Here is a 27,298-nt window from a genome sequence, read left to right as displayed (position 1 = left end):
GTTATTTGATAGCCACTGTGTTTTTGTCTATATCGCCAAAAAAAAAATCGAAAATTTTGAAAAAAAACAAACAATATTTTTTACTTTCGGCTATAGAACATAGCCAATAAAAAATGTAAGAAATTAAATGTCTTCATAAATTTTGGCCAAAATGTATTCTGAACATGTCTTTGGTTAAAAAAAAAAAAAAAAATCCCAATAAGTGTGCATTATTTGGTTTGTGCAAAAGTTATAGCGTCTACAAACTATGGGATATATATAATATATTGGAATTTTTATTTATTTTTATACTAGTTATGCCGGAGATCAGTAGCTTATAGTGGGACTGTGATTGTGTGGCGGGAAATCTGACATTAACTGGTGCTGGGGGGAACTGATTGACACTGACATCAGCATTGACAGGAATACAGTGATCAGTGCTAATATTATACACTGTCACTGTACTAATGACACTGGCCTGGAAGAGGTTAACATTTAGGGGCAATAAAGGGGTTAACTGTGTGCCTAAGAATATTTACTGTGTACTGTGTACTGTTTTTACTAAGCAATGTGCTTTGTAGGGAGAAAAGGCACATGGCTGCAGTCTGTAGAGAGTCCTGTGTTTACCAACACAGGGCTCTCTGGTCATTCGCTCAGCCGATCAACAGGTCCCAGGCCATAAATCATTGGCTGTGACCCACTGATCGGCTTGTGCTGCAGTGAGTGACAGCTCGCGCACCCAGAAGAGAGCCCCCGATTTACAGTTATGTTACTGTGCCTGTTTGAGGCGAGTACATATACTGCGGCGGGTCGGCAAGAGGTTAAAGCGGAGTTCCACCCAAAATTGGAACTTCCGCTTTAAGCACTCCTTGCCCCCTTACATGCCCCCTTAATTTTTTTTTTGGGGGGGGGGGGATACCTAGTTTTGACAGGTACTTTCTGTCACACTTCCCGCTTCCGTCGCTTCGCCGCCTAGGTGACGACTCCTCTCTCCCTCTCTCTCTGCAATCTTCTGGGACAAGTCACAGGCACCAGAAGATTGCCTGGCCACAAAGAGTGCAGCGCGACTCGCGCATGTGCAGTGGGCACCCAGCTGTGAAGCCACAAGCTGTCACAGCCGTGTGCCCACACTTTCAATGACGGCGCCGCGGAGAGAACGGGGAGAGGAGCGAGGCTTTGGGCGGCAGGTGAGTGTTTGTTTATTAAAAGTCAGCAGCTACACTTTTTATTGCTGCTGACTTTTAATAAACTTACAAACGAGTGGAACTCCCCTTTGAATACTTTTGCCTTTATCGTTTACCTTGGGAGTCAATTTCCAAAATCAGTTTGTAAAAATGGCGGTTTAGATTTACAGCCACTTTAATAGGGCTTGCAGTGATTCGTCCATCAGTAATATTTTATTGGTTAACTTACACGATGCCATTGATGATAATGTTCCTAATAATAATTTTTAAAAAATTTTTTGAACAGGTATTGACCACAGTCAGGAGATCCCTCTGTCTCAGACATCACCACTGAGCCTAAATATGTGCGGGTCAACAACTATGAAAACATTGGGATCCAGAGGAAGTCCTGAACACCAAAAAACGATGGACGAATCCTTGAAACACATGGCCTCAAAGGTTGCAGCTTTTCCTAATTCATATTTTATTCCTGCTATGAAAGATTGGTTACCATTGTTTATTGTACACATGCTGTACTTTTTTAAATAAGCCTTATATATGATGGCATTTACCCACACATGAAATAAAATACACAGTGTGTTGTGGGTCATTTTTGAACCCTTGTGGCATCTATAATAAACCTCTTGCTCCTTTTTTTCTCTTTGCAGGTAGTTGCCTATCACTACTGTCAAGCTGATAACACATATACTTGCCTGGTGCCGGAGTTTGTGCATAGTATTGCAGCCTTGCTGTGCCGGTCACATCAGCTGACGGCCTACCGAGACCTTCTCATAAGAGAACCCCACTTACAGAGCATGCTCAGCCTGCGATCCTGTGTGCAGGACCCATTGTCTGCCTTTAGAAGAGGAGTTCTGGAACCTCTGACAAACCTACGTCGAGGTATGCAGGAAAGGGGTGATGGTGGGGAGATGTGCTGCAGATTCTTTCTACAAGTCAAGTCATCGGTTTTTATTAAAGTACATTTTACTGCACTACATGAAATTGTTGATGCTATAAAAGTCAGGGCACTGTTGCTTTGAAAAGAGCGTAAGTGAACCTGCTTTGGAGAGTTGAGAGTGGAGGGGTGACGTCGTCATTGTTCTGCATTGGGGTTAAGCAGGTCATGGACCAGATCAAATTGCTTTAGGACCCCATTCACATGTGTGGTCCAGTGTGGTACACTCATTCGGGATTGATTTACTAATACTGGAGAACACACAATCAGGTGCAGCTCTGCATGGTAGCCAATCAGCTTCTAACTTTAGCTTGTTTGATTAGGCTTTGATCAAAAAATAAATACAAATCTGGAAATTGATTGGTTTCTATGCAAAGCTGCACCAGATTTTGCACACTCCAGTCAATAAATTAACCACATTGCACTAAGGCAGCCCATTTATTTGAACAAGCTGCCGACCCACCACTACAGACCTAAAATTGAACCTGTACTATTTTTCCCAATGAATTACACTACAATACATTGCATGTTGTGGTGGGCTGCAAGGCACCTTAGGTAAGTTAGTTTAGTACTTTGGGGTGCATTCATAACGAATGGCGCGCAAAGTGGCCCATGCGTAACCACAACATAATAATGGAGGTGTAAAGCTGGCTTAAATGCAGTTCGTCTTTAGGGAGTTTCAGGACCTCACTATGCTGTCTGTCATGTGAGTAAATAAATACACATTTCAAAAAATTGCTGCATCTTTTTCAGGAAAGCAAAATTTTTATGTAACGCACATCTTTGCTATTCCTTTTTTTGGTGAGTTCTGTTACACAGAAGTATAGAGGTTCCCTTAAAGTTGTTGTAAAGCCTTAAAGCTGAGATCTGCCCGCCCCTTTGAAAATTTAAAAGTCAGCAGCTACACATACTGTAGCTGTTGACTTTTAACTCTAGGACACTTACCTGTCCTGGAGTCCAGCGTTGACGGCACCGCAGCTGATGTTTCCATCGGCTGGTCGGGTGCTGCCGCCACCATTGCAGGTAAGGGAACTCGGCAGTGTAGCCTTTCGACTTCATGACCGGATCCATACTGTGCATGCGCACTGCGCTCTCTCACTGGCCCTGCAGAAGGGGAGGGGGACCGAGCTGCTGATTTAATTCGCCGTAGCCCGGTCTCCCGGAAGTGTGGACAGGGTTCCTGTAAAAAACAGGTACCCACTCCTCCATCTCCCCTGAAAGGTGCCAAATGTGGCACAGGGGGGGAGGAGGAATCGGATAACGGAAGTTCCACTTTTGGGTGGAACTCCGCTTTAAGGTTTTTTACCTTCATGCATTAAGATAAAAAACCTTCTGTACTGCAGGATTCACCACCACCTTTTGCTTAGCTGAGCCCGATCTCGATCCAGTGCTGTGCCCAAGAGCTGCAGCTCTCTCCGCCGTCTCCCTCCTCTCAGGGCAGATTGATGGCAGCGGAAGCCATTGGCTCCCGCTGCTGCTAATCAAATCCTGTGAGGAAGGAGCGGGCCCAAGCTGCCCTGCCTGTGTCTATAGATGCAGACAGGGCGGCTTGGGAGCAAGGCTGCACAAGTGCCCCCATAGAAAGTGTTTGAAGAGAAAGATACAGGAGCGCCAACAGGGGACCCCAGAAAAGTAGGATCAGGGTTGCTCTGTACAAAACCATTGCACAGAGCAGGAAAGTAAAACATGTTTATTATTTTAATTAAAAAAAAAAAAACTGAAGCTTTAATATCAAATCACCCTCTGTATACCCTCATCTCTCCTGAACCGGGCACATGAAATCTGTTTTATTTTCAGTCTAAGTAGTCCACTAATCATTCAATGCAGCAAGGTACAATCCCTGTTCAGATCAAAATTGCTAAAGCTCTGCTTTAAATTGAAAAACACTTCAACTCCAGGGGCTAAGTGTCACAAAATATGAATTGCAAAAGTATTGCCTGTTCTGCCTGGTCTGAATTTTGCTGTACTAATAAAGATTTAATTTGTAATAAATGATCATCTTGAGAGGACGCCTCTTGTGATAATTTGATGTCCCGATTTAATAAAAAGCTTTCATTTCACAGAACGGAAAATCCCTGAAGAAGAATTCATCATTTTGGTAGACGGCTTGAATGAGGCGGAATTCCATAAGCCTGACTATGGTGAGACCATTGCCACGTTTCTCAGTAAAATCCTTTCCTCATTCCCATTATGGATGAAGCTCATTGTGACAGTGCGGAGTAATTTTCAGGTATGGAGACTCTACACCTGTTGTTCATTTTCTTTTACTTTATGATAACTACACCACCATTAAAACCAGTGATTGAGGTCGGAAAGAGGTTATGTATTTTTAGGGCAGTGCCGGTAATCTGCAGCATGTGTGTGCATGTTGTTACTGATGTGATTTTTTTTTTTTTTTTTAGCCAACTTCTTAGTCACTGAAAAGTGCCTTTTATAACATGTAGTTTTTAAGGAACTCTAATCACTATAATTTTCTTAAAAAATTGTCATATAACCTAATTTTTCAATACAAATGAAACCTCTTAAAGAGGAAGTAAACCCTGGTGGGTTTTACTTCCTCTTTATTTCCTGGAAAGGTAAAGCATAATGGGCTACTAACTATGCATCGCATATTAGCCCATTATGTGTCACTTACCTGACACCGAAGCCTGCAATGTCACCGCTGTCCCCACTAGTAGGGAGCGTCGAACTTTGCCCCTCTTCCTTCCGGGGCCGCAAACTCTGGCTCTGTGACTCTCCGGAGTCGCGTGATGTCACTCCCGCGCAGGAGCCGCCAGTCACGGCATGACCCCTATTGGAAACGTCTCGATGTGCCCCTTCTAAAGGGTGCATGCGCCGATGTAATCGGCCCTCGGCTTTTTGCTAAACCTCCACGGTTTAGGAGATATTTCAAGCACCTACAGGTAAGCCTTAATATAGGCTTACTTGTAGGTAAAAGTGGTTGTACAGGGTGTACAACCACTTTAAGAATAACTCCATTCAGAATTGAGATGCCTACAAAGAGCCCATCCAACCTCCTTTTAGTCTTTCAGTTGTTCTTCCAAGAAGCAATACCTAGTGCCCTGATCTTTTTTTGGTAATCTGGTGATTCTGAAGCATGTTCCTCACTGCCACAGGTATACAGAATGCTGAGCATAAAAAAAAGCCCAGCACTGTACAAGTCTTTACAGCTTCTGCAGCCTGAAAAACCAAAAATACCCATTTCTGCTAGGAGAAAGGGGTTTGTTCTGAGTGGCTGTAGTGTGTGGGGGTCTGACCTCATGCTGTTCAGGCTATTCGCTGCATAGTAGTAAAGGGAGCTCCAGAAAAATAGTGTATTCTATTTAATGGTGAAACTGATCAGAGAGCAACATCTTCTATCCAGCAAATACTGCTGTTGTTGCTACTATGCCGTCGGTTTATTCTATGCATTTCACTGCAGCCAAATTTCAAGAGCTCCCTACGTGGTGTGGCGGTATCTGCTTCCTGAAATGTGTGCTGTTGAAATTCTTTTCTCTGTTTATCTCCAATTAGATTTAAACTTCCAGGGCAAGTTGGATTGTGGTTTCTGACTGAAAGAAACTCTTTGGTTGTAGTCATTTGTTTTGTCAGGCTTGCTCTAATTGATGGAAAGCAAGATACAGATAATGCATCTGGCAATATCTCTGTTGCTTAACATACGAGGTTACAAGATGTGGTTACCTGAATACTTTGAAAGGGAGTAGGGTGGACTGATGCAATATAACTTCTGCCTGGACGGCGGTATTCCCTATCTATATATTTCTAGGCTTAAAATAACATTGAAGTCAGGTTTAAAATATATTCTATTTAAGTATGTATTTTTAACTCAGAAAAGTACCTCCTGTTGCTCTCATCCGCCTTCAAATCTGCAAAAAAAAATTCTTCTGTGATCCGATTTCTCGGTAGAGGGTGGCTACGTTTGTTCTCCATGGTCCTGCTGTATGTAGGAATGTAGGCACTCTGTCTTGCACAAGGTGGACTATGGGATTTGTAGTGTGAATGGAGCAGTGCCCAGGACCACAATTGGTGAGTGGTTAAAAGGGCAAGGTTTGGTAGGACTTGTGGAAAATGTTACAATGAGGCATAAAAACACAGTACAAAATGTCACAAAAAATAGATTTGAGAGCCATTAAAGAAGAATTTCGCTCCCCCCACCCATAATTGTTTTTTTGCTCCCCAGCCGCCAGGTCCCATGCTGCCATGTTCACCTGTGATGTCATTGGGAACCTGTGCCGGCTTTTCTGGGTTCTGACGTAGCCTACCGATGATGCACAGCTAGGCCCGCCCCCTCCTCCGTTAGTGAATGGGGTGACGTCACATATCCCAGGAGGTGCCTGGGGCAGTGACGTCATTCACCTATGTGAATGGGGGAGCTGTCGAAAACGTACCGTATATACTCGAGTATAAGCCGAGTTTTTCAGCACATTTTTTTGTGCTGAAAGTGCCCCCCTCGGCTTATACTCGAGTCAAGCACTTTTCTGGTGCAAAGAATGAGATTTTCTGAACCGACTTTGGGTCCCCGTATCTCGGGACCACTTGCTACAAGGAACCCCAAATTTGGTGTGCAAACCCAGTGGATCTAGCACCAAGTGGCCCCGAGATACAGGGCCCCAAAGTCGGTTTGGAAAATGTCATTCTCTGCTGCAGAAAAGTTCTTGACATTTTCCGAACCGAATTTGGGGCCCCGTATCTCGGGGCCACTTGGTGCTAGGAACCCCAGCTTTGGGTATGTTGTAGTGCTAGTTCCTCTGGGTTTGCACACCAAATGTGGGGTTTGTAGCACCAAGTGGCCCCGAGATACGGGGGTCCAAAGTCGGTCAACTGTGTCCATCTGCAGCAATGTCATTTCGAGACCCTTTGGGTCCAGAGACCCCAAATTTTGGCTGCAGCTAGGGGGCATCTAGGAACCCTTAACTACCGAGTTTGAAGTTCAGGGGACCTATGGCTGCAAATGGGCACAGTAAGGCATGCAAATGGGCACAGTGAGGTTGCAAATGGGCGTTGTTGACCCTCTTTTCCACGTACAGTAGCTGCACATTTCTCACCCTAGGCTTATACTCGAGTCAATCCCAGTTTTTTGTGGTAAAATTAGGTGCCTCGGCTTATATTTGGGTCGGCTTATACTCGAGTATATACGGTAGTTTAAAAAAGGAACCGGTCAAACAAAGTGAAAAAAAAACCTGATATATATGCAATGGGTGGGGGGAATGGGCAGGATGCAGAGAAGCCAAGTCAATGGAATGGGTAAAGATCCACTTTAAGTAGTGGATGTGTATGGATTATTTTTGGAGAATGAGGATCTCATTTGTCACTTTAAATTTCCATTTTACTTGAGTGCACCCTTAAACCATATCCCCCTCCACGTGCACTTCATTGGTAACACAATTAATAGCATATGAGAGGGAATTTGTAATGTTCCCATCTTGCTTATTTTCAGAACTGCTGGGCTCCTATCCCCAGAAACCCCCTAAATCCTTCCCAAGCAGGCAGACATCACCGCAAGGTATTTCCAACAAAATAATTACCTTGCCAGAACAATCTCTCCGGTACTTCGGTGTGTCGGTTTTTCTCTCTAAGCCGCCGTTATTATGGCCTTGCTGGTAATCCCACTTCACTTGCCAAAATACCTCTAAGTCGTTGTTGATCCTGGCGATTACATTACTTGCTCGTGTTTGTCTGCCAGGCAATTTACTAAATGCAATTTGAGGGAATGGAAAAGTGTCAGGCGTTCTGGAGAGACAGCGGGCAAAATGATGTGGTTTTGTCACACGCCTAATGTTCAACAGATTAATTTTTCATGTAAAGAAAGCATCTTACCATCTGCCGGGCTTGAGAGCCAAAGTTACATCTACCTGCGGCTCTGCAGCTGCTGATCAGCTGCTCAACTGGCATCTCCTGCACATGCTGGGCTCTGCAGTTCCTCTGTAGCTGCAAAGCATTAATTGCCTTCAGTTATTGTAACCCATTTTTAGGAGCCTGAAACCCTTTGTTGTTTTAGGGTACCATTTCTAAATATAAGCATAAAGGGTAACTTTAGGCAATCCATGAATGGCCAATGCTGTATTGACTACATTGCGGGGGGGGAATCTGGTGAAGGGTGGTATAAAAAACCTTGGGGTTGATTTACTAAAATTGGAGAGTGCAAAAGCTGGTGCCGCTGTGCATGGTTTAACTTCAGCTTGTTCAATTAAGCTTTGACAAAAAAACCTGGAAGCTGATTGGTTTCTATGCATAGATGCACCAGATTTTGCACTCTCCAGTTTTAGTAAATCAACCCCATTGCCCTGCTCTTTTTATTCCTTTTAAGGTGTTTGTAAAGATAAAGTTAGAGATCATCATTGTGTGCTGCTATTTGTTGGTCATCTCCCAATCCATGTAAACGCTTTCCTTGTACTGTACTCTATTCTCCATCTTTGATTTATTTTGTTTTATTTTGTTTATTGATCTTGTCTCAATATTGAGTAATGGATGTTTCCCCCAAAGGTAGCTTCCATGCACATGTATCCACGTTGTACCCCTTTAAACACACTACAAGTACAGAAAATGTTGATGTGCCAGTAATATAGGATGCTTTGGAGTGACAACAGTGCTCTGAACTCCTGAGCACGTTGTCAGCTTTCCGCATCTAATTTCTGATGGATTGGGAAACACGTATTGAACAGCTAGAACAAAACACTTTCAATGGTATGTTTAGCAGACCAAAAGTGAGAAAATAAGTGTAGTTTATTGCTGGGTTTATATACACTTTAATATAGTGTCCCTTCACACCCCCTTGCCCTTAAAGTGTTACTAAACTCTCAACCGTAAAAATAAGTCATTATATGCAGTAAAGCATGCTTGTTCTGCTTACTGTGGAACCTAAGGGGTTAATCCTCTGCATTGTGTAAAAAAGGCTGTTTGATCCTGTCTTCTTTGATCCTCTCCTCCTTCCACAGTCCCCAACCCATCTTCTGATAGAACAGAGGCTAGGGGACAAGCTGCACATGCTCAGTTTGGTGTGTATTGTTAGAGAGTTTTTTTTTTTTTTCTTGGTAAAGTGCATGTGATCAGCACTGTCCAGGCAGAGGGTTAGGGGTCCTGCAGCCTCATACGACAGTCCTCCTACAAGCTTTAACCAGACACTGATAGAAGTCACAAGACTGCTATATACTGCCGATGAGAAAAGGTATTTAGCAGATATTTACTAAAATAATTACATTTCCATGTTCTGTGTACTGTGGCAGACCAGATATTGTGAATGCAGGGTCCTGGGTTTAGTAACACTTTAAACTTAAAGTCGTTCTAAAGGCAGTCAGTATCAGCTCCCCCCGAGCCCCCCTCCCCTTAAACACTTCCCTGAGTTCATTCTTGATACATCACTATACCTGTCTGTTGCAGCTCTTCTCTCCTCTTTCTGGTCTCACTGGAGGCTCCGACAGCAGTGGGAGCCATTGGCTCCCACTGCTGTCAGTCAAAACCATTGAGGAGAGAGCGGGGGGAGGGTCCAAGTGGCACCGTGTGTGTCAATGAACTCACACGCCCGTGCAAGTGCACCCACAGCAGCCGGCCTACTATGGGGGCAATAGAGGAGAGCACCAGCAGGGGACCCTAGAAGAGGAGATAACGGGTCACTCTGTGCAATACAATTGCACAGAGCAGGTAAGTACAAACCTGTTTTTTATTTTAGGGAGAAAAAAATTTGGCTCTACAACCCCATTAAGCTGATACTTAGACAAACTCCCACGTTAAACATTCACCTTTCCTGAGCCCTAAAATTAAAGATACCATGGACAATTAAACGGAATCCCCCCCCCCCAAACTCTTAGGCCCCATTCACACCTGTGCCTCGCATTTATGGTGGTGAGCCTTTTTACTGTGCATTTTACGCCTGAAAAACACACATCTGCTAGCTGCTTTTGGGGTAAGAGCTAAAGGATTAATGCCCCTCAAGCAATATGCACATTTTGGCGCATTTTTTGCGCGTTCCTGAAACTTGCAGGTGTGAATGTGGCCGGTTTTTCAAAGTGATTTTTTAACAATAAAGCATGGAGACCTGGATGGATGGGATGAAGATCTGCTTTAATTTGGTGACATGGTCCCTTTAAGTGATAGCATTTTTTGAGGTTAATAATGCCTTTAACAAATGTATGCTTTTAACAAATCATTTTTTTTTCCTTTTTAATTCCAGGAAATAACAACTTCGCTGCCCTTATCCAAGATTTCCTTAGATGATTTCCCAGAGAACAAAGAAATCTACAATGACCTGAGCGCTTATATACAATACAGAAACAGCACTAGCCAGGAAATTGCAAACAATATCTCTATAAATGGCAAAACAGATGCCAGCAGCATCGGTAAACTGACGGACCACCTGGTGACACGAAGCCAGGGCTCCTATCTCTACCTGAAGCTCACGCTGGATCTTTTTGAAAAAGGCCACCTAGTCATCAAGAGCTCCAGTTACAAAGTGGTGCCGGTTTCCGTGTCGGAGCTGTATTTGCTCCAGTGCAATATGAAGTTCATGACCAATTCCGCCTTTGAGAAAGCACTTCCTATTCTGAACTTGGCTCTGGCCTCGTTACACCCCATGACAGATGAGCAGATTTTCCAGGCCATTAACGCAGGTTGTGTTTATCCGGAGCAGAACTGGAAAGACTTCCAGCAGAGGATGGAACTTCTCTCCTCCTTTTTGATAAAAAGAAGGGATAAGACACGTATGTTCTGCCACCCGTCTTTCAGGGAATGGCTAGTATGGAGAGCCGATGGAGAGAGTACGCAGTTCCTGTGTGAACCGCGGTAAGAAAAAACGGCTTGTAATGATTTGTATACAGAAATTTCCTGGTAACTTTTTACATAGGAAACTAGAAATCTTACCCATGGGCTTAATTTATAGGGTGAGCTGTGGTACACCATGAGAATTCGTATTAAAATAGAACCACAGATCCCGTGAGATATTCAACAAAATTAAACTTTATTGTCAAAGAAAAAAAAAAAAAAAATTGTAGACTTTGGTGATACTTCTTTAAAGTGGAAGTTAATTTTAAAAAAATGAAGATTTGATATGCTACAGAGATAGCTTCTCCCAAAATCAGTGTTTCTTCCCTTATCTTCAACTCCCCCTGTATGTCCAGGAATTTTTCTCAATAAGAACAGCTGCGTTCATTATGGATTCAGTGCAGCCAGTAAATCACTTCTAGAATATTAAGGGAAATCCTAAAAACTTGACTTGCTGGGAGGTATCCAGCCCTAAACAGCTGTTTTCAACAACTAGCAGCAATACTAAGTACGTTTTGTATCTTGTTTAACCGCTTGATGCCCACCCACAGTAGTTGTACTGCGATCAGGCGGGGCGACATAAACCCTCTGCACAATGCTATATACTCTTTCTAGCAAACTTTGCAATACTAAACAGGGATTTTTAGTTCACACATATTCCAATACATGTTTAGGCTGGCAGACTATGGCAAAGTAATCCTTCTATGGCCAATCCTACTCAAACTCAAATGCTACTGTGGACACAATGCCAACATGGGGTAAACTGACACAAAATGGGGGAGAGCTACTAGATCTGGTAACTGAACTGCAATGCAATAGAAAAAAGATATGTCTGTGTTACAGGTACGTTGAGGCCTTCTCTCCGGGGTTTGGGGCGCGCATGCGCACACTTTCTGCCGATCCATGCTGTGATTGGACACAGCAAGAGTTCGGCAGCTGATTTCATCCAATTATTTTGGCTGAAGTTAGCTGCTCGGCTGTGGCCAATCACACACAATTTACAAAAACCCAGAATTCTGTGTACAGGGAACAGCGATCTGGCTGTTTCTTCTCCTTGAAAAGCAGACAGAAAAACGGACAGATAGTAAAGTAAAAGTAGCACATACTACACATTGTTAGGCACACCAGTTAACCCCTTGATTGCCCCTAGATGTTAATCCCTTCCCAGCCAGTGTCATTAGTACAGTGTCGGTGTACAGTATTATCACTGATCACACTATTAGTACCACTAGCGATCTCAGTGCGTGACCCTCCCAGATAGTGTCTTTTAGTGCCAGATTGCTCGCCACCCAATCACAGTCGCACTATAAGTAACTGACCCCTGCCATTACAGTATAGCATCTATAGCTACATAAATTCCAGTATATATACCATTGTTTGTAGACACTATGGGGGTTATTTACTAAAGGCAAATCCACTTTGCACTACAAGTGCACTTGAAAGTCCACTGAAAGTGACCTTGGAAGTGCAGTCGCTGTAGATCCGAGGGGGAAATGCAAGGAAAATAAAAAACAGCATTTTAGCTTGCACATGATTGGATGATAAAATCAGCAGAGCTTCCCCTCATTTCAGATCTACCCCTCAGATTTACAGTGACTGCACTTCCAAATGCACTTTCAGCGCACTCTCTAGTGCAATTGCAGTGCACTTGTAGTGCAAAGTGGATTTGCCTTTCGTAAATCACCCCCTATACCTTTTGCACAAACCAATTAATATACACTTTTTTTTTTTTTTTTAACCAAAGACGTGGCAGAATATATTTTGGCCTAAATTTATAAAGAACTTTGTTTTTTGTTTTTGGATATATTTTATAACAAAAAGTAGAAAATATCGGGGGGGTGTTTTTCACAATTGTCAGCCTTTTTTAGTTTATATTGCAAAAAAATAAAAAAAACCCAGTGGTGATCAAATACCACCAAATGAAAGTTCTATTTGTGTGAAAAAATTATAAAAAATGTTTTTTGAGTACAATGTTGCATGACCGTGCAATTGGCAATTAAAGTAGTGCAGTGCTGAATAGCAAAACATGCCCTGGTCATAAAGGGGTAAAACCTTCCGGAGCTCTAGTGGGCGGTGGGTCTCTATCCAATAATGCTAGTTGTTTGAGATTAAACATCAACATATTAGTTGCCCATGTCACTAAATGAGAATGCAGATCAGATAAGTCTACATACTTAGCCCAGATCAGTGACTTTGGGCCCTATCACGCTTTTGTGTCATGCTGCGCTGCAGTTACCGCACATTCCAGTGCCTTTTATTTTGACAACACCCGTCCTCTCTCTGACCTGCTTGTTACCTCCCTTTTAAACTGCATATGAAGCTGCACATGCATCCCTATGGACTAGTATGGGGAGAAAAGCTATTCTGATGCAAACAAATACCCATGGACACAATCTCTTACTAGATTCTGCTCCCTCCAGTCCTTAAGATGTTTCCTATTGCAGCTGTTCTGAGCTCATTTAGGAAATCCTTATGAATGAGCCTTCATACGGCCTCTGAGGGCCCTTAGGAAGCTTCCGTGTCATCACCCGGCGTGATAGTGCCGTTTCCTGTAGGATGGATTTGCCGGTAGCAGGACTAGTCAGGGATATCCAAGAAGGAGAGTCCTGGGAGGTAAAATTTGGCAGCTGGTATTAGAATCCATAAAGTTAAACTAAATTTCAATTTGTAACTGTTTTAGTACTCCTAAGGGAAATAAAGGAAGTGTGCGGTATATTTTATTAAGGTACAGTGAATATACGTGAAAGCATATTAACATGCAGCATTTTAACGTCAGATTAAACAGTAATATAGAATGATTAAACATGTTGCCTAAAACTATCCACCATTCCTCTACCATTATGTCTCAGTACATAGAATTTATTGGAGGTTGTAGAGGAATGCACATCTGATTGTGTGCTGCATTTCACATATAACTATGCTGTCACAGCACATATAGCATATTAGGTGCAGAAGCCTGGATCTTGACTGTCTTGCACTATTATAATTTTGGTGCAATACTGCACAACTTCATCGCACTAAATATTGATGAACTCTTTTTCTAAATAAAAAAAAAAATGATGTGGCATGTATCGTGCGACTTTTTGTGTGTTGAATTTTGGGACTTTTTAACATTTGTTGCAATAGAAACCTCTTCCTATGTAACCACTTGACCACCAACGACGTACCGGTACGTCACTGGACTTCAAGTGGTTATACCAGGATGATACCTGCAGCAGGCATCCTCCCAGTACCGTTTTTTTTTTGGGCCAATGGTTGGCTCTCTTGTAAAAGCAAAACCCAATCAACCAGCCAGCGCTTCCGCCGGCTGATCATAGAGACGAACAAAGACCAGATCAGCTTTGTTCAGCTCTATGTCATGGTAACCCGGAAGCGACGACCTTACATCATGTTCTTTTTACCCAGATGTAAACCGCGCCATTTTTAAAAATGAAAACCAAAAAGCATTTGATCACACTGATCTTGGTGTGATCAAATGCTTTTAAGGGCGGAGGAGAGATCTGGGGTCTCTCCATAAAGAGAACCTGTCACTGCCTATTGCTGTGACAAGAAATATTTACATTCCTTGTCACAGCAATAAAATTGATCCAAAAAAAAATTATAGTTAACAATAGTTAACAAAAAAAAAAAAACTGCCCTTTTCCCCCCATGCTCGTGTGCAAAGGCGCACACACATGTCAGTCCTGCATGTGTGCAAACATTGATCCTCCCACACATATGAGGTATCACCATGAACATCAAATCATGAGCAGGAATTCTAGCACAGGGACTCCTGTGTAAATCTAAAGTGGTAACCTGTAAAGGCTTTTAAAGCGTCGCCTATGGATAGTAAAATGTCACAGTTGCACGGACGTGCACAATTTTAAAGCATGTTTGGTATCCATTTACTTGGCATAACATCATCTTTTATAGTTTACCAGAAAATTTGGTTATGTACTGTATTTTTTTTTTTTTTTTGCATTCGAATTCAAAAAAGTGTATTTTTTTTTTTAAAGAAAAAAAAAAAAATTGCATTTGAAAAACCGCTGCAACATAAAAAATTGCATCACCCACCAATTTATTCTCTGGGGCCTCTGCTTTAAAAAATCTATATAATGTTTGTGGGTTCTAAGAAATGTTGTAGCAAAAAAGTTATTGGCTATGGAGCGCAGAACAATTTTTGAGAAATTTAGGAGAAGGTTCATAATTTCTCATCACTTTGTACCTTTTTTATATGAGTGCTCTGGAATGGGGTTTGCTTTTTTTTTTTTTTTTTTTTTTTTTTTTTTTTTTTAAATTGCAAGCAGTTTTCTGTCTGCTAGTAGCAAGTGTAAGGTCGATATCCTCTCACAGCAACTATTGGAAAAAGGGCTAGTAATTGCCCTAGGCCACCGAGAGTGCCCTCTAGTGTATAGTCTGTAAATCTCTGTATTTTATCTGTTAACAAAAAAATGATAGGGCAAGTTTGTAAAAATGTGAAATGTCACAAAAGTTACTGCAGTAATAACTAAAAATATAGTATGTTTTCTAATTTTCTCTTAAATAGGGCAGTATTCCTTTCATACCATATTTAGCAATGTTTTTTTTTTTTTTTTTTTTCACTTCATTCTAATATAGTACAGTTTTCTGTCCTTTTGTTTTCAGAAGTGGACATGCCCTGTTATCTTTCATGTTTTCTCGACAAGAAGGAAAATTAAATCGGCAGCAGACCATGGAATTGGGTCACCACATCTTAAAAGCTCATATATTTAAGGTACTGTTGTCATTTGCAGCGTGAAATGTTTTGAACTATATGGGTTTAAAGGGTGTTTCTATTTTTCAGGAAACCACACTATGTTCTCATTCACACAGCATACCTAACAAATTAAAAAAAAAAAAAAAAAAAAAAGTATTCTTACCTTTTTAGATGTTTCTAAAGAGAAGGTACAAAATAAAGGTGTGTTGCGCTACAGTGATTGATATTAAAAATGCTGAAAAACAGTCCAGAAAAATCAGTTTCTCAAATGGACCATAATGGACAAATGGTAGACTCCATGATTCACCTGTGGGTAAGGTTATCCAATCCCTTCACCAAGTGAGCACGCCGCCACCACCACAATAGGTTGGACTCTTACGAGAGAGCCTGGACCCTTTATTATGAAGGGTCAAACAAGCTTGATGAATATGTCCTGGGGATAGGGGTCATCAGCAGGGGATGTACAAAGGAACCACGTCAGGAACAGATCCAGAGCATCCAGGGGACTCCAGCCAAACGACTATGGTGTAGTCAGAACCAAATGAAACCTAAAGCGCTGGATAGTGTAAAACCTCTTAAGGGTTGCATCTAATATAAAGTATTGCAGTACACATAACCATAGTAAAAACAGCTTTGCATGGTAAAAAAGGAAGTCGGCCGCCACAGAACATCCAAGCATTTAAAATGCGCGATAGCAAGAACATACAGCTCAGCCCGACGATCTGCATTCAGGGGGATATGTTCCTGTATGCATGCGGCCCCATACACAAGTACTGCTCGAATGTGTGTACAGTCACTGAGTACTTCAGCCGGTCATTGGTTTTACCAGCCTCGCCAGCGCCCATCAAATGCGGCCTACCATTGCCCATTAATGAATGTTTACTTGCTTCCATTCATTCGGGAGTCGGGACACAGACACAGTCCTCCGCTGCGCCTCTGACACTATGTGCGGATGGAGCAGCAGCTGATGCTGAGACTTAGTTGCTTGCTGCAGAGAGAAGAGAATAGGAACACAGTGGCCAGGCGCCCTAGCCAGCAGTGCACCCTAGCCAGCAGTGCGCTCTAGGCAGCTGCCTAGTTTGCCTAGTGGTAGTGCCGGCCCTGTGAACGAGGTAGATGAGTTGAATGAGGCAGTATGGTTATAGAGTGTATGGGTAGGTTATTGGGCCATTCTCTATGCTGGAAATTTTCACTTGGTTAACCAACACGGGGAAATTTGCAGGTTTTACAACCAATAATAAACAGTTTTCACTTGTGTTTAAGAAGTATAACATACCGTAATAATGTTCCATTAAGGAGTATATTATCATAACCTGTATAGGAATGCAGCCGTAGAATTAGGGCTGGGCACTGGTGCGGTTTGAAGGCTGGGCACTCCCTGCTTGGCTGACAAACCTCCTTTTGTCTGGATCGAATGGTTTTGTGATCTGTGTATAATGTCTCTCCGTGGTGGCGGCTGATTTCAATCTTTGTCTTTGTTCAAGGGCAAAGCAATAGATGCTGCTTGTGTATTAATCTCTTACCTGTTGTAGTAGGCAGAGATAATCTTGTGCTATGGTGATGGAAGCACAAATCATAGTCTTCATTCATTCACGTTAGTAAGCAATAGCTGTGTTACAGTGGACCTCCCAATAAATATCACACTTCATATATTTTAATAGGGCACATCCGCTTTGTCACCCAACATTTTATTTTAAAGTATAAAGGTCTGTATTTATTGTCTCTGAGCTTCACCATGTTACTTACAGTGGCATAGTCTCTACCAGGTCAAGGACAAGTGTGCCCTGGGACTTCTAAACACACTTACAATTCTAGCCATAGGATGCAGTATTTTTTTTAAATGTTAGCCATAGAATCTGTCTAGACTCTGTGTCAATGGGGTTGAGGTAAAGAGAAGTATAGGTTCCCTTTTTATTTAATAATCTTATTACTTAGGTGGATGCAGCATCGGTCCCCCGTCACCTCTAAGACTGATAACCGAGCGATCTAACACCACAGATCACTCGGTTCTCAGAGCTCCATGAGTAGAGAGCTGATGACTGTCAGTCAGCAGCTCTCTGCACTGCCCCCCTCGCTTACTGGAGCGCTAGACTGTGGAGCGGTGGAAGTGGCCGGCTCAGGCATGTGGGCGGATCCCAACCATATGGTCTCGATCCTTCCGGATCCCGGACCGGTTCTGTGACATCAGCCGACAATGGACTTCAGCCCACTGCTGAAAATGGGTCACAGGAGTGTAGAAGGAACTGCTCCATAGTGATCCACAGGAGAAGTACAGCCAAACAAGCTTTGGCTGTACTTCTCCGTTACTAAAGGTTAACAGTATAGAATGTGCACTTTGCAAGTGCAGTTGCTCCAGAACTTAGTAAGTGGGGGGGGGGGGGGGAAGCTCTGCAGACTTCTATCATCCAATCACGTGCAAGCACAAATGCTGTTTTTTTTTATTTTCCTTGCATGTGATTTGGGTACTCTTTGCAAAGTGAAGCTTTACCTCATTTACTAAGCTCTGGAGCAACTGCACTTGAAAAGTGCACAGTCTATTTGCATTTAGTGAATAATTCTCTATGTCTCTAGACTAGGGATCTCCAAACTACGGCCCTCCCAGCTGCTGCGAAACTACACTTCCCATGAGGCAGTGTAAGACACTGACATTCACAGACATGATGGGAATTGTAGTTCCTGAACAACTGGAGGGCCATAGTTTGGAGACCCCTGCTCTAGACTATAGCAGTTACATTATACTGGACATGTTATGTAATGTTGACATTACAAAACAAGTCTATTTGAATGTGACTAAATACTACTAGATATGCCATGACAGTCAAGCCCGTCTGTGATGCGCAGCATTGTAAGTTCTTGCTGATTCTTTGCTGGGCTATGACTATACATTGCAGATTGCATTTTCCACAGCCTTTACTTTCAGCCGTAAGCCATGTAGAAACTCGTATCTTGGCTGGCCCCATCAGATATAATGATGCTTTGGGAGCATAGCTTTATATGAAAGGATGGGCTCAAAGCGGTATTAAACCCAAGACCCAAAAATTGAATATATTGCAGCTTACCAATCGTTAGATGTGGTGGTTGCATCAGTTGTTTTATTTTTTTGTTTTCAGGCTTTTTTTTTTTCCCTCTGTTTTCACCAGGTGATCTCCCCAGTATCGCACCCCCTTTATTAGAGTGCCCCCACTCTGGTTGCAGGAGCCACAGAGACACCTTTGGACTGCAGCATTGTCAGGGAAGGGGGTAGTAATAGATGTACTGTAGATCTAGATACACTAACACATGGAAGCCAAACACTATCTCACACTTTATAGTCAGGTACAGCAAACGGTTTTTCTTTTCCTCTTGGAATAAAGGTTTTACGTAAAAGCTAATCATTGTAAGCACCCCTGCCAATGGTTTGTCTCATCTCTGTAACTGATACATTCTGCTGGAGAGCTTGTTCTTTGAAAAAAAAGACTTACTGGCCAGATCACCAAAAAAAAGTAGAAGAAAGATAGAAGAAACAAAAAGCCTAAAAAAGGAAATAAATGCTGCCATCACACATAAGAATTGGTAAGCTGCAATATAATAAATGTTTAGTTTTGGGTTTATTGCCACTTTTAGCTGGCCAGAGATGGATTGAAATTCGGCCGGTTCAGCTGGGCCTGGATGAATTTCAATCCATTTATGGCCGTTTTCCTGCTTGATATTAACATTTGACCTCTGACGAACAGGACTGATGGAAAACTTTCCTTGATCAACCGGCTACAGCCAATCGGCTACCACTAATGTGTGTATTGTGACAGTAGAGTCCTGCTGTCAAAATTCAGTGTCTCCGCGGGGAGGAATCACAACTTGATTGGTTGGCATCGGCAATGTCTTCATTTTTTGCCCCTTCTTCCATGTTGATGCTTCATACCCATTGGGGGTGATTTACTAAAACTGAAGAGTGGAAAATCTGGTGCTGCTTTGCATATCTTCCAGTTTTTTTTGGCAAAGTGTAACTGAACAAGCTGAAGTTAAGCTGATTGGCCACCATGCACAGCTGCACCAAATTTTGCACTCTTTTAGTTTTAGTAAATCAATCCCAGTGTCTATAATATTATTATTATACAGGATTTATAGAGTGCCAACCATTTGGGCAGCACTTTACAATGTAGAGGGGGGACAGTACAATTACAATATAGTTCAATACAGAAGGAATGGGAGGGCCCAATGGCTCTCAATTGTCTTAGCAGACACTCCTCAAAAGCATTGAATGTGACTTGTAAGACATGGTGGAGAATTCTGAGATTGTTTCTCTGTCATTTGTTTGTAAGTAAAATACCGCAATTCCAGTAAACACAGACTTTAAAGTATTTCAAGCAGCTAAAAATAATTTGCAATGATGGGAATTCTGCCTCATTGGTTGTGTAAGATGATATCTCCAGAAAGATGTCATGCAGTAAACTGAACTGAAAATGTCAATAAAACAAATATCATTTTCCTCCCCTTGTTTTTCACTTCTTAATATAATGCCTTAATATGGTCATTGTTAGCAGATTACCACTGGGTAATTCAGGGAAAAAAATGGGAAAATACGAAAAATAGATTTGTAGATACTCTCCTTATGTGCATTATCTGTATATTAGGAAGTATGGTCAGCATATGTACAAACACTTTGCATGTTTATGCTCCTAAAGGAGAAGTAGGGCCACATAGTTCTGCACTTCTGTGACCCGTATTCAGCTGACAGTGGGCTAATGCCCATTGTCGGCTGACGTCACTCAGCTGGTCCAGGTTCTGGAGATTTCTCAACTTTAATGTCAAGATCCTTGACCGGCAGCCGGCTCAGCCTCTCAGTGCACTGCTGAGAGCCTGAGCCAGCTGTTCTCACCCCCTGCACAGCCCAGCTGTCCAGTGAGCACTGGAGGGCCAGAGCAGAGAGCTGGTGACTATCAGTCAATCTGCTCACTGAAGACAGAGAACCAATCGTTCAGCGTTTTAGGGGCGGCAGAGGACAGATACAACATCGGATCGATGCTGCATAACACCTGGGTGAGCATGTAGGTTTGTTTTTTTTAGTTCCCGAACTTCTTTTTTTAAAGAACAAACCTCCTGTAAGGAATCATGTTTGCTAAATGTACTGACAGATCTTATATTGAATCCCTCCCACTATTCTTTATCCTAATCTGAACGAAAATACCTGTTGACAGTTCTGTGATCTCTCGTTGAACAGAGCCATGGTTGGGGTCACTACACAGGCACAGTCAGCCACTTGGTGACAGATATTTCCCTTTGGCAACCTGACCATCACCATCATTACCACCACCATCCTCATCATCATTACCACCACCATCCTCATCATCATTACCACCACCATCACTCTGTTCAGGGGGCTGGTGAGATGCCATACCTGCTAATAAGGATTTTGGTTGAGGGGTATGCTGAAGCGGACTAAATGCCTTTGTTTGTTGTCATCAGTTTAACATTTTACTAAAATTCCTTTTCAGTTCTGTTAGTCTGCAATGATATTTAGTTACCATTAGCAATACTAGTTCATTTTTTATTGGTTTAGAGTAGAGCAGTAAGGGTAACTATTACACACTACTAATTGCTTATTACTTTTTTTTGCCTTATTAAAAAGTTAATTAAATGTAAATCTGACAGTCGGTCTGTTTCATTGCTTCAGGGACTCAGTAAGAAGAGTGGGATCTCATCCAGTACTCTTCAAGCCTTGTGGATTGGATACAGCACAGATGGTTTGTCTGCCGCCCTTGCTTCTCTAAGGAATCTGTACACCCCTAATGTAAAGGTAATTGTACTGCAAAGAATTTGCTGTATGTGCACTTTGTATAGACAGTAATCGGAAAATGCACTGAATGACTTTTCTACTCCAGTGGTTGATTAAAAGTTGCAATGCTCTGGAGCTCAAATGTGGGAGCAGCTTGTGCGTTTTGGATAGCATTCAACCAGTAACACAACACACAATGCTTCAGTACTGTGGTTAGGCCATGACATCAACAGGACATGTGACCTGTGTCAGCTCAGGGAGCACGATCAAGGCTTTCATGGCTAGAACAATATAAAGGTTCTCTGTACTCTCCCAAACTGTCCAACCGTGTCAGAGAAGTAACTATAGGACTTCTAAAAGTCTGAAGTGACCTACTATATTTAATGATATGTTGCAAAGCATTAGTGTGCAGCAACCCATAGCCGCCAGTCACTGATCAACTTTCATTCGCTTGACTATACTAAGCTTGTAAAAAAGCATTGTTGGGAATTCTGAAGGCTGAAAAATCTGAAGTAATGTCAGGAAGCATTATTTTCCCAAAGGGTGGAACCAACTACAAGCCAAGGCTGCAAACCTTCACTTTGTTTTTTTTGTTTTTTTTAATAGACAGCTGTCCTCATTTTTCTCACCGAGGAGAAAAAGGGAAGGAGTTTGTTGGCAGAAGAGACATACTAGGTCCATTCTATCAAAAGTTAAAGAGGGTGATAATTAGATGTGAAAAAACTAAAATGAACAGCAAATATTAGTTAAAAATTGCTTTCAACTTTATTACACATATCTCATTAAAAGTGGAGCTGTCAAATAATAAAAGAAGAAAAACAAGTTTAAACGTATGCCTAATAGTAGGTAGATTGAGATATCTAGTAGATTTTATGAAAAAGTCCTTCATATACACTAGGATGATCAGGAACGTGTATCTAAATATTCTGTTATGGTTCATGGAGATCAGGGATGCCCAACCTTTTGCCTTCCCTGGGCCACATTGGAAGAAGAGGAATTGTCTTGGGCCACACATAAAATACAGTAAAAATAAGGATAGCTGATGAGCAGAAAAATTTGGGCAGATCCCAATTTACCGATCACTGAGATGGATAATGTACCCATCTGAGCAATAAAACTTCATTTCTTGTAATATTTTTTTTTATAAAAATAAAAGAAGGAGACACAAAACTGGTTGAACGCATCAATGTCTGGTTGGACTGGTTGAACGCATCAGTATCTGGTTGGATGGATGTAGTAGCAATTCTTAATTAATCCTCTAAGTGATCATCATATGATCTTTTAGATCTTATGATTTAGGGAATTGGAACCAAAATTTTGATATCTTGGTTCTAATTCTGCCCTTCATTGTGCTTCATCTTTGAAAATAGTTGCTAACAAATATAGGGGCTGCCGAAAACTGATGACATGACTAAGATGTGATTGTGAAGAGTGGGAGACTTTTCTTTGGGAGGATAAAACTTATGAAAGTCCAGTAAAGAGACAAATTTTTAAAGAGTCAAAATGTTCTTCGGCTGCATGTGTTTGCTAAGTATAAACACACTTTTTTTTTAGAAATTCCAAAAAAATACCAATTTTTAAGTAAGTTTACGATTTTGTCTTGGGCCACATGCGCAAGTTGGACACCTCTGATGTAGACTGTTCATCCAATGGAACACGGTCCATGTTAGCAAGGATGCCCGTGCAAGCTCACAAGGTATACCTCATCAAGGGAATAATGCTTAATAATGCTAGTGCTGCATGAACACCGTACCCTCAATCCATGATAAAAACATTAGTTTTGGTCCCCTGTTCCAAAGTGTAAATTTCTAGACTGAAACGTCACGAAAGTGTAGAGGTGTAGAGAGGCCTATTAGACGCTGTCCCCCGTAATGAGAGCAAATACCAGCCCTGTTTTATTTTCAAACTTTAGCTCCTCCTTAAAGCGGTAGTAAACCACATCCAAAAGAAAAAAAATCAGGACCTGGCATACTAGCACAATTATGTCAGACTTACCTGAAAATGAAGCCCTCCAGTGGCACGTTGTCCCTGCTGAATGCACTTCCATCTTCACCCAGTCTTCTTTCTTGCTTTGTGGGCTTTGGGTATCTGGTTGGCCGAGCCGGTAATGATGTCACATGCGCAGGTGTCACTGTTTACAGAACGGCTCAGGTATGCCGTTTCTGCAAAGCGCATGCATCGGTTATGTCAACGGCTGCATCCAAAGAAAATATTTGCTAAACTATGCACGTTTAGGAGATATTTAAAGTACCTATAGGTAAGCCTTACTATAAGATTACCTATAGGTAAAAATCATACCTGGAAGTTTACTCCCACTTTAAGGCTCAAGAACGAAGGAAGACATAACTAGTAAAAATAATTCAAGTGACTAACATAAAATGAGGTCACTGCAGGTGTTTCTCTCTGGTCCTTTTGCATAACTGACCTCTAACATCGACAGAGGATGACCGCATCTTCACCAGTTTCAGATTCCAGACCACTAATGACTGCTGACCCCCCCCCCCCCCCCCTTTCCAAGCTGGCTTCTTTGACCTTGGATGGTAACATAATCTGCTCACTTCTGTCCCAAAGCTGCTTTGCTTTCTTTCTCGTGTTTAAAGGGTTTTTAATTTGTTCACGACGAAAGTTGCCATTTTGGGACAGCAAGTAATAATTATTTATTTATTTATTTTCAGGTACTTCTATAGCGCCGTCAATTTACGCAGCGCTTTACATATATATTGTACATTCACATCAGTCCCTGCCCTCAAGGAGCTTACAATCTAAGGTCCCTAACTCACATTCATACATACTAGGGACAATTTAGACAGGATCCAATTAACAATATATAATAATAATAATTATATCTCAATCAATGTCCCATATGTTACCCCTTTATTGATCTGTTAGTAGCCAAAATGAAAATGTTGATTGTGATCTTCAGTATCTGAATCGCTATTACCTCATAACTGTTACTTGTATAAACTATTCACTTAAGCCCCAATTACCACCAAAATTACTAATCTATTAAAATCTCTTCTCGCTGTGCGTTGTTTGTGTATTGTATAACGCCCTCGCTCATTCAATAAGGGTTTGTAATCTCTACGGTACGGAAGTTCTTATACAAAACCAGCTTTAAATTTGTTTCCTCTTTTCAATATAGGCCTATTTTATTTTCTCAGTTCCTTCCCCACCTAAAAACCTTCCTGAACTCATTCATCAAACCGTCTATTGGTGTTTAGACGTCTTTCTGTAGTTGTCAAGATGCAAAGTTTTGTAATTATAGTAATATGGGGTCATGTTTACCAGAGGCCTTCCCAACTGTGTGTTAATTGCAGTGTTTTGTCCGGGCCATGTCTGCTGGAGACTGCTGTTGCTGCAGAGAAGATTTATATTGGTAGTAGTTGAAACCTTATACTGGAATAACGAAGCTAAACTAAAGAGGTTTATTTTACTAGGCTTTCCACCTCAGTGGATAGCTCATTAAGAATAATGTAAAAGGATAAAGCGTGTTCTACTTTGTGTGCTTTTCAGTGTGTCTAGATGCATGTAGAGAACTCCACTAAAATATATTTAGTTATAAATGACCAAACTATAGATATTGCTTCACATCCAGGCACTGGATCGATCCTGACTTTACTGTCGGGATCCACCCAGATGCCTAGACCGGTAGCTGGCTCTGCCTATCAGCAAGCTGCTGGGAAACTGAGCCAGCTGCTTCCACCCCCTCCTCAGAGGGGCAAAGCAGAGAGCTGGTGACAGTCACCACTCTCTGCTTGGAGCAGAGGGGAGAACTGAGCGGTCAGCAGAATTTAATCACTCAGTTCCCAGTGCAGAAGCTGCGATGGGACAGATGCAGCACCCACCTACGTGAGTATACATTTTTTTTTTTTTTTTTTTTTTTTGGGAACCTGTACTTTTCTTTTAACCTACTCCTACACAAAACTGGGAAAAAAGTATTGTCTTTTAAAGTAGAACTTTGGCCTCCCATTAAAAATATAAAAGCTTATCTGTGGTCAAAATGTGAAATCATATATTGTATATTAATTTCCACATTGTATTTCATTTTTTTTATAGCCTACTCTTATGATTCTGAATGATTGTGAAGTTTAAAAATGTTCTTTGTGAAGATCCCCACATATTTATTTGGTTGGTTTCTGTGATGTGCAGTCACTATGCCCTGTGGGTAGGCACTGCTGTGTCACACATTGCACAGAGCCTGCCTTTCAAACTGCAGAGGTGCCTAAAGGCGTAATTTCAGGAGGCAGTCAGTATAGAAATTACTGCTTGTAGACAGGTACCATGGGATATGTAGTCCTTCAGAATGGAAAGTAAACTGGAGAGGAGAAGCTGCAAAGCATGCAGAAAAAACAGGAAATTGTGGAAAGAGAGGGCCAGCAGACAGGCAGCACTCACAGCATGAAAGAATGGAGAGTTTTTTAAGTAAACTTATATTGGGTTGTCAAAAATACCTATTGTGTGTATTGCTATTATTATAATGCTGATGTTATAAAATGAAAGTGTAAAGCTGTGACCTTAGTTTTCCTTTTAATTACAAGAACATTCACATTTCGTTTTCTCTTCGCCCCTCTGCAAAGTCCCACAATCACCTTGTTAGACCTCCTAGTGAAGTCCACCTTGCAGCTTCCCGTGATGGTGTGACAACAATGCTGCACTGCTCCTGAATTCAGGGAGAGTTGCCACTCTCACGGAGGCAGTGCCTGCTTGCACTACAGCAGGGGTCTCAAACTGGCGGCCCTCCAGCTGTTGCGAAACTACAAGTCCCATCATGCCTGTGCTTGTGGGAGTCATGCTTATAACTGTCAGCCTTGCAATGCCTGATGGGACTTGTAGTTTTGCAACAGCTGGAGGGCCACCAGTTTGAGACCCCTGCACTACAGTGAGATGGAAAAATGGGAGTGGCTGTCAGCATTATCACAGCTGATTACAAGTCGGTAGCTCGTCAGTCAGCACTTGGCCACACCTAGTCCTGCCCAGTGCTTTCTAGATTGCCAGCACTGCCACGGTTGCTGAAACTCTCCCAATGTGTGTTGCAGTGCCTGGAGTCGGGGAGCTGATGAAACACAAAAAAAAGGAGTATTTAGCTCAGTCAGGGATGATAATGTAAGCTTTTTCTTTATTTAATGAGGCTTGTGCGTCACATGGTAAATGAATTTGGTACTTATTTAGGCTGTCATACAGGAGTCTTTAGTTGTCTTTTAATTATCCACTTCAGCTCCAGCGACATCCTGTACGTCGCTGGACTTTGAGTGGTTATACTTGATGATGCCGGCAGCGGCAGGCATCACCTCGATATTGTTTCTTAGAGCCGGTCAGCTTTTTTGTAGAAGCAATCCTACCGGGATTGCTTTTACAACAGCCGGAAGGGACGTCCTCCCCTCCCGTCGCCTTCCGCAGCTTTCTCGGGTTCCCCCGTCCCGCCGATGGCTGACCATAGAGGTAGTTGGAGACTGGAATGGCTCTGATTGCCTTTGTGGTATAGAAAACCAGAAGTCATGAACATGCATCACTTCCAGTTCCCCCAGATGTAAACAGTGCCATTTTTAAATAGAGAAAACATTTAATCACACCAATCTTGGTGTGATCAAATGCTTTTAAGGACAGAGGAGACATTTGGGGTCTAATTGTTCCCAGATCTCTCCATAAAGAGTAACTGTCACTGCCTATTGATATCCCCTGTGGTAACCATAAAAGTGTTAAAAAAAAAAAAAAAAAAAAAAGATTTAAAGCAATAGTGTAAAAATATATTTTTTTAAAATGTTAAGCGCCGCTGTCACCCCCGTACTCACGTGCAAAGGCGAAGGCATGCGTCAGTCCCGCACACGCACAAACACCGATCACGCCACATGTGAGGTATCACTGTGGACATCAGATTGTGGGCAGTAATTCTAGCACCAGACCTCCTACGTAAATCTAAAGTATTAAGCTGTGAAGGCTTTTAAAGTGTCACCTATTGATAGTAACATTTATGCCATTTGTTG

General features: G+C 42.0%; 1 protein-coding gene across 3 annotated transcripts in view; it reads left to right on the top strand.

The window, feature by feature from the left end:
* The window catches only part of TANC1 (tetratricopeptide repeat, ankyrin repeat and coiled-coil containing 1), a 350,249-nt gene that overhangs the window by 254,591 nt on the left and 68,360 nt on the right, over positions 1-27,298 (top strand). For all 3 annotated transcript variants that reach the window (XM_073634104.1, XM_073634105.1, XM_073634107.1), the window contains 6 exons: positions 1,450-1,601; positions 1,811-2,042; positions 4,161-4,327; positions 10,265-10,872; positions 15,475-15,583; positions 21,216-21,338. In XM_073634104.1, coding sequence (XP_073490205.1) covers positions 1,450-1,601; positions 1,811-2,042; positions 4,161-4,327; positions 10,265-10,872; positions 15,475-15,583; positions 21,216-21,338 — 1,391 coding nt within the window. The remainder of the gene's footprint in view (positions 1-1,449; positions 1,602-1,810; positions 2,043-4,160; positions 4,328-10,264; positions 10,873-15,474; positions 15,584-21,215; positions 21,339-27,298) is intronic.

This window comes from Aquarana catesbeiana, linkage group LG06 (assembly GCF_042186555.1).
Source record: "Aquarana catesbeiana isolate 2022-GZ linkage group LG06, ASM4218655v1, whole genome shotgun sequence".
NCBI classification, from domain to species: domain Eukaryota; kingdom Metazoa; phylum Chordata; class Amphibia; order Anura; family Ranidae; genus Aquarana; species Aquarana catesbeiana.
This window is presented reverse-complemented; position numbering and strand designations above follow the sequence as displayed.